This window comes from Neofelis nebulosa, chromosome 2 (genome assembly GCF_028018385.1).
Source record: "Neofelis nebulosa isolate mNeoNeb1 chromosome 2, mNeoNeb1.pri, whole genome shotgun sequence".
Lineage (NCBI taxonomy): Eukaryota > Metazoa > Chordata > Mammalia > Carnivora > Felidae > Neofelis > Neofelis nebulosa.
The window spans coordinates 185034459-185046753 of NC_080783.1; the positions used below are offsets into that span (position 1 = coordinate 185034459).

General features: G+C 41.1%; 1 protein-coding gene across 1 annotated transcript in view; it reads right to left on the bottom strand.

Moving 5' to 3' along the window:
• Positions 1-4393: 4393 nt before the first annotated feature.
• Positions 4394-12295, bottom strand: part of LOC131504774 (cytochrome P450 4X1-like) — a 31791-nt gene continuing 23889 nt past the window's right edge. Inside the window, exons 9-12 of the mRNA XM_058717498.1 lie at positions 10344-10477; positions 8982-9046; positions 6634-6716; positions 4394-5807 (exon numbers count right to left, since the gene is read on the bottom strand). Of these exons, the coding sequence (XP_058573481.1) occupies positions 5639-5807; positions 6634-6716; positions 8982-9046; positions 10344-10477 (451 nt within the window). The 3' untranslated portion in view covers positions 4394-5638. The remainder of the gene's footprint in view (positions 5808-6633; positions 6717-8981; positions 9047-10343; positions 10478-12295) is intronic.

Genomic DNA, 12295 nt, shown 5'->3' on the forward strand with positions numbered 1-12295 from the left:
TCATTACAATGTCTCTAGTGGCTAGAACAGCGCCTGGCACACAGGTGTTCAATAAGTATTCATGAGCGAAGAGTAAGGGCAGACTGAAGCATGTGCCCTGCAGTGGGAAGGAAGCACACAAAGCCACATAGTATCTCTCCAAACTGCGGCTGAGGCTGATGGCATAATTGAATCAGAGCTGCAACATTTATTTTCCCAGAACATAAATAACTTTTGTTGGCTAGCCAGTCAGTATGATGGCTGGGGAGAGAAATCACCTTGTGGTCATAGTTCATTTGTTCATTCATCTGTCCATGAATTCATTCGTTCGTTAAACAAATACGTCTTGGGTGTCTACCATGTAGTAGGGTATCCAGAGTTATGAAGGCTACAGCTGGGGCCAATCCATAGTTAGATTTAGTTAGGCAGCTATAGCTCCGAATTCCATAAACAAATGTCACTAGTCTCAGGTGAGAAAAAGAAAGGGAGTGTGGGTGGTTCAGCACAGCCTGTTTCTAGCCTAGAAGGTGCATCTGAGAGCATTCTTTAGGGATGGAGGCCTTTATGGGTGGCTAGCAAAGTAGTTCATACAACAATGGGTTGTTGTGGGGAGAAGTAAGGAAGAGATCAGTGTTCTTGTTATATATTTTAGAGATTGCCAGGGAAGCTGTACTGATCCATTCAGGGGAGATACTCACATTTTATTCTAAATGGGTTTACAGTGGTGAAGCCTCAATTTTTGCAGGCTCTCCAGAGAGCTGTGGACCCTTTTCTTCAGCTTTTACAGTTGTTCTCAAGAAGACTCTGGTTTCTGGAGTGTTGACTAAACATGCATTCTGGTTTCACCAAATATCACTGGTGTCCCCACGTGAGGCAGTCTTGGATGCCAGGAGAAAGAAACTTATAAAATCTTGGATTATTTTGTTCATGTACAATCATCATGCTTTAAGAAGGATGTTGTCAAACTAGTTTGAGTTAAGAAGAGACAAACCAGGAAAGTGTTGGATATGAGGATGATGTTGCGTGAAGAAAAGTAGACAGAGTTAGAGGTCTGAATCCCCATTCAGGGGGATAAGATGGGCCTGCTTGAAGCACTAGCCAGCACCTAGCTGGGTCATTGAATGGCTAATGAGACCTGAGGGAAAGTGTAGTTCAAGCCTCCTCTTTGAGAAGAAAAGGAGAGTCAGGAGCTGGAGAGATAATCCAAAATGCAAATGTCAAATCAAAATACCAGAAGTGGAATTGTAAATGAGAGAGAAAACAGAGGATGCCAGAGCCTAAATGGGTGCCAGATTAGAGTAGGTACAGAAGAAAGTTCCAGGATGATTGCCATGAATACCATCAGTTCTATGCATCTTGACTTCATGGCGGTGGATGCTAGTGCAAGCCCACATCTGATTTGCTAAAACTATAGAGCTGAAACACATGAGGGCTTGGAAAGTCATGAGAACTATCTCTAAATACCTAAAGAATTGCCAAGGCTCCAGAGTTCTAGGTCTGCTATTCAGTGACCAAGAGACATTGGGCATGTTACCTGATCTTGCTAGGCTTCCTTTTCTTCATTGGGAAAATGAATATGATAATAACACATGTGTACATCACAACGGGGGGGGGGATAAAGATCTAATTATGTAATGGTGGTAAAAGGCCTCTGAAAACTACATATTGATAAAGAAATTTTGAGCTGTATCAATGGGTGAAAGTTACAAGAAGGAAGGTTTTCGTTCAAAATCCTGAAACAGTTAGTAATAGCTGCCTAGGGATGAAGTGACTTGCTTCCTGAACTAATGGGTGCCTCCATTACTAGATACAGCCATCTGATAAGGTTCTTAAAGATGTGAAGATAGAGGAAGGGCTATCATCTGGGTCCAGGCCTGGGCTCAAGGAGTCCACCAATGTCTTGAAATCACAAACTCTGTTGGTGCTTGAAGTACATACATATTTCTGGAGAAGATCCACAATTTTCTTTAGGTTTGTAAAAAGGCCAAAGAGTCACAAAAGGTAAAGAATAAAAACATGGTACTTGATATTACTTACAACTCTGTTGAGTGTATTATCCTTTGTAGACTTTAATATTAGTGTTGAAGAAACTGAGCATATGTTTTTGTGTGTGTGCTGTCTTTCAGTTGAGGGGACAAGAAGAGAGAATCACAGTATTTTTTCCAAGCCTATGTGACTTCTTCAGGATGCTTGCCCACCCCATCCATTCCTGGCTTGGGACTGAGTGTTTATACATTTACCTGTATGGCCTGCTGAGTGCTGGCTCTTGATAACTAAACCTAAATGCTATGACACCTTCATGGTCAGCACTATCCTTGATATTGTTCCTATTTTCAAGGATTTGCTCCAGTCCGTGCTTAAATGATAGGCTGTTTGTGGCTTGGTGTTCCTTCTGCATTCTTTCTCCAATCTCACAGAAATAGAAGATTTAGCTGAGTATGCGGTTGCCAGCTAAAGACCACATTTTCCAGTTTCCCTTTCAGCTTTGGGAGGGACTGGGTTTTTGGCAGAGCCGTGAACAGAGTGATAAATACAACTTCCAGCTAATATCTTTTGTTTTTAGGTTTATTTATTTATTTTGAGATTGAGAGAGAGAGAGAGAGAGAGAGAGACCATGATCAGGGGAGGAACAGAGAGAGAGGGAGGGAGAGAGAGAGAATCCCAGGCAGGCTCCACACTGTCAGCATGGAGACCAACACAGGGCTCGAACCCACAAACTGTGAGATCATGACCTGAGCCGAAACCAAGAGCTGGACGCTTAACTGACTGAGCCACCCAGGTGCCCCTCCAGCTAATATCTTAAAGAGGAAAGGTGACTGCCTTCCCATTCCCTTTTACTTCCTCCCACTTGAAGGCAGGTGTGGTGGCAGGAGCTAGCAGCCATCTTAGGTCATTTATTGAAAACCATGTGTTGAAGATGGAGAACAAGACACACAGAGCCTGGATACCTGGTGACCTTGTACAGCAAACTACCCTACTATTTCTGGACCACCTATTTCCTCAATTTCATGTGAGAGAAAAAGGAATTTTTATCTTGTTTAAGCTCCTCTATTTGGGCATACTTCTGTTGTAGTGAGCTGTTATTGGATGTGACCAGTACTTTATTTTCATTTCTTATCCGTCCGGATAGTCAAGGTCAGTTTGCTTTCACTTGGCGAGGACAATATACTTCTACTGTTTGTTTCAGGGTTATTGAAAACATTTTTTTTAGTATAGTTGACACACAATGTTACATTAGTTTCAGGTGTACAACATAGTGATCCAACTTCTCTATGTTTTGCTATGCTATGCTCCCCACAAGTGTAGCTACCACCTGCCACCATACAACAGTATTACAGTATCATTTACTATATTCCCTATACTGTGCCTTTTCTTCCCATGAGTTATTCATTTTGTGACTGGAAGTGTTTCAGGGCTAAATTGCCCAGTTCATTGCCCATAATTTTGCTGCTGGGGTACATCTGAGAAAGGGCAGAAGCAGCTTCCACCCCTCTGAGGCCTCAATTTATATGTCCCTTTCTTAAGGAGGGCTTTCTAAACAACCCAATCTAAAGTAAGTGCCCCTTCATTACTGTCTTGCTCGGCCCACTTATTTCCTTCATGGCACTTAGTTAAATTCATAATGATTTGTTACCCAACTTGCACTTTAGGAAACAATCTCCTACCTGGCTCAGTAGGTCGAGTGTCTGATTTTAGCTCAGGTCATGACCTCATGGTTCATGAGTTTGAGTCCCACATTAGGCTCTCTGCTGTGGGCACAAAGCCTGCTTCAGATCCTCTGTCCCCTACGCTCTCTGTCTCTCCCTGCTCATTCTCTCTTTCTCTCTCAAAATAAACAAATTTAAAAAAATTTAAAAAAGGATACAAGTTCCATGAGGGCAGGGATCATAACTGTGCGTTCACTGAATGCTTATCATAATATCTGACATGCAGTGGACACATAAACATCAAATGAGCAATGAATCTGGAAATTATCATTATTATGGTTATTATTTGGAAATTATTAAAAATTCCTGCTCAGGTTTCACAAGCACCAGGGAAATCTGTAGACTTTTAAAAAATTATTATTATTCATTTGTTTAAAAAATTTTTTTAAATATGAAACTTATTGTCAAATTGGTTTCCATACAACACCCAGTGCTCATCCCAACAGGTGCCCTCCTCAATACCCATCACCCACCATCCCCTCCCTCCCACCCCCCATCAACCCTCAGTTTGTTCTCAGTTTTTAAGAATCTTTTATGGTTTGCCTCCCTCCCTAACTTTTTTTTTCCTTTCCCTCCCCCTCCCCCATGGTCTTTTGTTAAGTTTCTCAGGATCCACATAAGAATGAAAACCACATATGGTATCTGTCTTTCTCTGTAGACTATCTTGATAATATTCCAAATGAAGGTTTTCTTATCTAAGATTCAAATCCCAGAAACCAAAAAGAAAAGTTTATTTATCTTAATTCATGAAAATTTTGAATTTCTGTATGATAAGACACCATAAATGTATTGTTATAAAAATGTAAGAATGGGGAAAATTATAAAGAAAAGTTACAATCAAGGGCTATTATCCACAATATTAAAGAACTCATACAAATCAGTAAGAAAAAGACAAACAACTCCATTGGAAAATAAACATAGATGTAATGTATGAATCACAGACAAAAAACAAAGATAATCACAAATGGCCAATAAGCATGTTTTTAAAACTATAAATAGTGTAAATATCCAATAATAAGAAAATAGTTCAATAAGTTATAGTATATCCATGTTATAAAATATTATTAATCCATTGATTAGGAATAAGATGTATTTTTTATTAAATGAAAAAAACAAGAATAATATGGATATGATTCCATCTATAAGAATGCATACTTACATATGTATGAAATGTATACATACATATATGAAATGTATAGGAAAAACTCTGAAAGAACGCACACCAAACTATTCTGTTTTTAGGAAAATGCATAGGAGATGTGTCAGGGCGTGGGTCAGGGCAGAGACGTGTAGTGTATGTGAAGTGGGATTTTTACTTTTTACTTTACATGCTTTTCTAGTGTTGGAAATCTTTTACTGTGAGCATTTATTCACTTATTACTTGTGAAATTCCAAAAACTATTTCTAAAAAGCAGAAAACATATGGAAGTCACCTAGCAAAATTCTTGGTATACAGCTTTAATAGAAGACAGAATCAAACAGTAATGATTGGAAAATCTCCCCAAATCATACCGAAACAGATCTAAGTGACACAGGGTATCACCTGTGCACCTTTGGATAATGTGCAGTTACACAGAGACCCCCATCACACCTACCCCTAACCCTCCCACTGTACCTTGATTCTTTACCATTTTTTTTGCCCATTAGCTGTAATTTAACTTTATTTTTTTAATGTTTATTTATTTTGAGAGAGACAGAGAGAGAGAGAGGCAGAGAGAAAGAGAGAGAGAGGGAGAAGCTCCACACTGTTAGCATGGAAGTGGAGCCTGACCCGGGACTCAAACTCGTGAATGGTGAGATCAAGCCCTGAGACAAAATCAAGAGTTGGACGCTCAACTGAGCACCCAGGTGGCCCTGTAATTCAACTTTAAAATTATACACACACACACACACACACACACACACATATATATACATATATATATATAATCGTTGTACCCTGGGCTGTAACATTAGGGGAGTTTCTTCAGGTGCAAGTAGACCCCATTCTTGGGTTTGAGGACAATCTGGGGCAAGAAGACAAGAGGTCTGGTTGGATCTGGAGACACCTTGAAGCGGAGCAGGATCAAGGCAATGGCCACCTTTAACTCAGTCATGGCAAACTGCTGCCCGATACAGTTCCTGCAGACACCGAGGGAAAGAAAGAGATACTTGAAGAAATGGTAGTTTTTTCTGACTCTTGCATAAGATGCTAGCATAATGAATCTGATAGTCACAGTAAAGCTGCATTTACACACCATATGCCACAGAAACTTTTGAACGTCTATTGTTCCCTGCAAGAATGTGAACCGGGAGGCTGCAATGTGATGCCTCCCCTAAACAAGGTGGCACTTGGAATTGCTTATAGAATTGTTTCCCGCTGTGAGAATATAAATGTCAAACTGGGTGACTATAGTGGGTAACAGAGTATTGTGTCATTGACATTTGCTAATAAAGCAGAATTTAAATGTTCTCACGTGCGCGTGTGCGCACATGCGCACACACACACACACACACACAAAGAGAAATTTGTAAGATGGAGAATGTGGTAATAACTAGATGGGGAAGAGTCCTTTCATGATCTATACAGATATCAAATCACCATGATACACATTTTAAATATCTTACAATTTCACATGTCAGCTATACCTCAATAAATTTGAAATTAAGAAAAAAGAAGAATTGTTTCTCCTGCGTCAGGGGTAGGCTGCATGGCTGATGAGCAAGTTTGCATTGTGGGAGAGCTTTCTGAGGCATGGCTGTATAAGATGTGATAGAGAAGGGCTTTGTCTTTTGTGACACTAACTGGTCTTTTCAGGGGCTCAAATAGGTACCAATATCTACCTCATAATCTGGTGAGAAGATGGGGTTCCATGGAAGAATATATACACCTGAGATACCAAAGGAAGAATGCTGTTTCCAAATAAAACACTTCTGTCTATTTTCAACAACTTCAAATTGTCCTCACCTTGGTCCAGCTGAGAATGGTAAGAAGGAGTGGGGGTGTCTCTGATCAGAATTTTCCTGAGAGAATCGTGAGGGGTCAAAGACCTGAAATGACAAGGCAACCCCACCACCATCCCCAAAACACCATTAGCACATTTTTTAAGCTACTGCTTAGCACTGATCAACAGAAATCTATAATGAGCTACATATGTAATTTCTTTTCTTCTTTTTTTAAGCAGGCTTCACACCCAGCATGGAGCCCAATGCAGGGCTCGAACTCATGACCCTGAGATCAAGACCTGAGCTGAGGTCAAGAGTCAGACGCTTAACTGACTGAGCCACCTAGGCACCCCCACATATGTAATTTCAAACATTCTGGTAGTCACTTTTTTAAAAGGTGAAAGTAATTTTAACAATAGAATTTATTTTGCAGAAAATATTATCATTCCAACATGTACTCAATATAAATAATTATTAAGGAAATATTTCACATTTTTGTACTATGTCTTCAAAATCCACTGACATACACTGGGTACACATTTCCAGCACATCTCATTTCCCACTAGCTACATTTCAAATGCCCAGTAACCACATGTGACTAGTAGCTACCACACTGGACAGTGCAACTCAAGAGGTGCAGCCCTTGTCTGGCCTCTTCATTGACAAGTCTGCTACCCAGACACATAAGGAGAAAGCAGAAACACTAGGGTGTAATATTATTTTCATTCTGGAAGTAAGAATGTCCCAACCTAATTTACCCAAAGAAAATGAAAACACTAATTTGAAAAGATATATGCACCTGTTATGTGCAATACAACAGCATTATTTACAATAGTTAAGATATGGAAGCAGTCTAAGTGTCCATCCACAAATGAATGGATAAAGAGGATGTGGTGGATGGGATGGAATATTACATGGCCATAAAAAGGATGAGATCATGCCTTTTGAGACAACATGGATATACCTAGAGGGCAGTATGCTAAGTAAAATAAGTCAGACTGAGAAAGATAAATACTATATATTCCATTCATGGGTGGAATCTAAAAAAAAAAAAAACAACGAAAAACAAGTGTATAAACAAATAAAAAGCAGAATTAGACCAAAAATACAGAGAACAAACTGATGGTTGTGGGGGAAGTTTGGACAAAATGGGTGAAGAGGAGAGGGGAGATACAGGCTTCCAGTTACAAAATGAGTAAGTCACAGTAATAAAAGACATAGCATAAGGAACATGGTCAATAATACCGTAATAGCGATGTAATGGGACAGACGGTAGCTACACTTGTGGGGAACGCAGCATAATGTATAAACTTGTCAAATCACTAAGTTGTGCACCTGAAACTAATGTCACATTGTATGTCAACTATACTCAAATAAAATTGAACATTAAAAAAAAAGAATGCGCCCACTTAGAAGTCAAGCCAAAGTGCTTATGTGATCAATGATTATTGAGACATGTAGTCCACCTCCCATTACACATAAGAGATCTTAAATCCTAGCCACTTATGTGAAAGTATCTGTAGGTGTTGTGAGTGTTGAGAGTTTAAGAACGTTGAATCAAGCGCTCAGGTAAGCTATATGTCTTCTTTTTGCCTCTGTGTGCAGTCTCTCCTCCCTTTCCTGCCCTGCTCTGGGCTCCAAGAAGCTGACCCACATGGTTTCTTTTGAGGTTGGCTGATAAAAGACATTGATTGGCGATCTGGAGGGTGGGCAGAGAGAACTTTTGGGTTATTTATTCCCTGGGCCCCACCCTACCAGGCTGCCTCTGGCTGGCTGCACGCTCCACTGAAGGTCCAACTCCTGCCCAGGACCCTTCCCAGCACAGTAATCTCTCTCCAGGCTTTGTAACCCTCTTTCCTGCCTGCCCCAGATGTGGTAAGCACTTCAGCAGTTATTTGCTCCATTCTGTTTTTCTAAAGCCTACCCATACCTTTGTAAATAGTTGCTTTATAAAACTCTCCTCCAAGTGCCCAAGTTGAGTGTGCCATTGGGTTTCTGCCAGAATCCTGATTGTTACATCCAGCCAAAAAGAGTCTGAGTTGCCTGCATGACTGCATGAGTGGTCTATACTCCTGCAGGCGTCTAGGTGAGTTCTTGATAGAGCTTGCTAAGTAAACAGCTGTGGTATAGACTGTGGGCAATTTCAAACAGATTGTGTGGCATTATATCCATATGTTCATGCAAAGTGAACATAAAGTAGGAATAGGGGAAGGGGACAGACAGCTTTCCTTTGGGGGAAAGGTTGAACATTTTCGGTCTTTAAGTTTATTTTGTTTGCCTTGAGTCATTTGCCACTTCCATGCATAGCTAACAAAAAGTGAGCTACACAGCATTAGTTCTTTCAAGGATTTATGTATAAGACAGTCGTACCTTTGGGTTTTCCCAGATGGCAGGGTTATGATGAAGGCCCCAAATACTGAGAACCACGGTTATTCCTGTGAAAAGAAAGAAATAAAAAAGATTGCAGAAGATACAGCAAGTTGTGGGCTACTGTTACACCATTCTTCAATAAGACTTTTCTTCTTGAAGGGAAACAGCTAGCTCTTGACAGAGTTCTGTGCACTGTAGCTGATGCCAGCAGTCAAGGACCCATGGGTAGATGAGGCCTGGGTGACACCTTAGATTTCAAAGCAATGACATATTCAATACATGCTTCTATCTTAAGGAGCTATTGGTATCATGTCAAAATGGTATCTGTTAGTGGACTATACAGCACCCACCAGAGACAGTTTGGGTACAAAAGAACAGAATCACAATTCCATCACGCAGGTCCAGTGACAAGTTTCTGCTGGTTCTGTTCATAAGTGGAAGGGAGGAAATTTTAGCAAATATCCATGTGGTTTGGGGCTTAAAAAAAAACACAGGGGAGAGAGATTTTGAGGATTATTTGATTACCATAAAAATTCTGGTAAATTAATTTTGGATCTGTCCACAAAGTCACAGTGACAGGCTGTTGGTGTTTGCTACAAGCAGTCTTATCAGCTTGTATCTAAGGGCAAGAATTCACAGAACACTGAAGCAGATAAGTGAAGGGTGTCTCACATGACACCCCTCTGCCTCTTACCTGCCATGCTTGGAAACCTGTGCTCTGAAGAGCACAGGGCTCCAGGCGTTGGGACTCTGTGTGAGTTTTAGTTCTGCTCATCTGCACTTTGGGGTCTCTGGTGGGTTTTTGGTTACACCAAAAGTATTTGAAAGTGCTTTGTAAACTGAGAAGCACCATATAAATGTCTGCTAAGATCATTTCTAAGGGGAAAAATGAGATAATGTGTTTGAAGGCTCTATGTAAACTATTAAGTGCTGTACACTTACAAGAGTGACATTATTATGATGATGAAGCCAAAGACCCACGGGGTCATCTAGATAAAGATGATGATGCTCATTTCCCACGAAGTCTCACCTGGGTCTCAAACTAAGCCAAATAAGGATAATTTTAGGAACAAACAACGTGTCCTCCAATGAAAGAAACCCTGGGTTGGGATTCTGGTAATCCAGGTTCTGGGCACAGAGCTTTGCTTCAAATGGTTATATACCTTTGAGAAAGTCTGGAAGCCACATTTGATCAAGGAATTTCCCACTGAATTCTTAATAGGCACCCAACCCTAAGCTAGACGTCCTTAGGATTGTATTTTGACTCTAACAGTTGAGAAACAAGCCAGTCTTTGTCATTGTCACTTTGTCACCCAGGATCCCATGGTCTCTAAGAACTGCTTAGGAAAAGAATACAAAGACCTGCAGGCAAGGAGCGTCCATCTGGGAAGGTAATGGGCTTGCTGAGCTCTCTGGAAATGAATGGGACTGGAGGGGCCAGTCGGAGTGACTCCTTGATGCACATTGTAGTGTATGACATCTCACCCAGCTGGTCCCTGTGAGGACAAGGGAGGAGGGTAGGGAACTCAGACTCCATATCCAGTTTATAAATATTGATGTTCTTTTCCTCTTTGGTGTTTATTCTTGGTAAATACCATCTCTAGGTTAAAGTTATTTTGCAGTTGGTTTATGTAACAGAATGTTGAGACTCTTTCTGCCTCAGGGTCAGCTGAGGTTCCAGAGAAAGAGGGACCAAAAAAGTGCCAGATATCTTCATGATAAAGCAAGATGCTAATCTACCAGTAAAGGATTTGCTAGGGGAGTTTCTGAAACCAGTTTTGCAACACTTAGCTCAAGAATGTGTAAGGAATGACTAAGGACTAAAAAGAAGAGGCTGAAGAGTTTTGATAGGAAAAAAAAACCTTTAAGGAGAATTGTTGGAATGCCAGAGTACTGTGGAGAATGGAGGAGTGCCCCCAAACCATGTTAGGCAAAGAAGCCCTCTTGGGTCACTGAGATGACCTGAAATGTGCTCCCTGGAGTTTGGGAAACAGGGCTGATAGGAAAGGCTGTGACTCAGAACAGGCAGGGAGTGAGGGGAGGGCAACAGGGACAAGTTAGGAGTGGTCCATTGTGTTCTATGGGCCAATGAACTGGCAAGAGGGAGAGCTCTGGAACCAGCTTGAAAGGAGCTCTGAGGACAAGAATTTCCTTGCCCCATGAATCACCATGGCAAAGCTACAGTGAGGGAATCTCCAAAAAACCCAGAGATGCACCCACTGAGAATAAAAGGAGGCACTGAATAGCTACTAAGCTTAGAGGGCAAGATCACCATATTACCACCTCTTTCTCCTTATCCTCACTTCCTCCTGGGACCAGTTATGTAAGGGCCAGAAGCAGCAGCTACTGGGTAGGGGAGGAACTGGTCAGTAAGAAGTCAACCACAACCCCCTCAGTCACCACTGGCTTCCAGACCCAAAGAAATGCTGATCTGGGATGGAGGGAGATGGTCCCAGTGGATGCGAATTTACACTTTGTATTATTCCACTGGACCAGACAGTTTAATTACTGAATGAGACTGCTCTTGTGAATTAAATGGGTGGGAACTCTCTGAGATCTGGGTAAGATTTCACTCTGGAGATGAAAAGAACTTGCCCTATACAAGTATCAGAGGGAGAAGAATAAAGTTTTTTACTTGCATCCTAGATAGTCAGCTAGTCATAAAATGACTGCATATATTCAGTCTATTTGTTTTATTGTATTTCTGTTTGCTTTTCTGATTACTTATTTTGAATGCAGGTTTTGGCCATTCGGTGGTGTAAAATTTTAATTTTTTTGTTAAAAGTTTTTTTCAATGTTTACTTATTTTTAAGAGACAGAGACAGAGTGTGAGTAAGGAAGGGGCAGAGAGAGAGGGGGACACAGAATTCAAAGCAGGCTCCAGGTTCTGAGCTGTCAGCACAGAGCCCGAAGGGGGGCTCGAACCCACAAAACCATGAGATCATGACCTGGGCCCAACCAGGTTGGATGCCCAACCGACTGAGCCACCCAGGCGCCCCGTGAAATTTTAATTTTGAACTCTTTCCTCCTCAAGCCCAGAATAAAAAGAGTAATTCTGCTTAGTCTGGCACTTTGCATATTTAAGAAACACAATGTTGTCCATCTTAGCCCTGGTGCAAGAAGAAGAGAGGAATTTTAACCCAATGGAGAAATGGCTGATGAGGAGCCAAATGGAGACATTAAGGAGCCTCAATGTCTGATGAGGAGCTGGCTGATGAGGAGCCAAATGGAGACAGCTTTTTTGGAAATTGCTCTTTGCAGTGTGGTTTTACTGTCTAAAAGAACTATAAATTTCCAGAATGCTATGGAAAAAT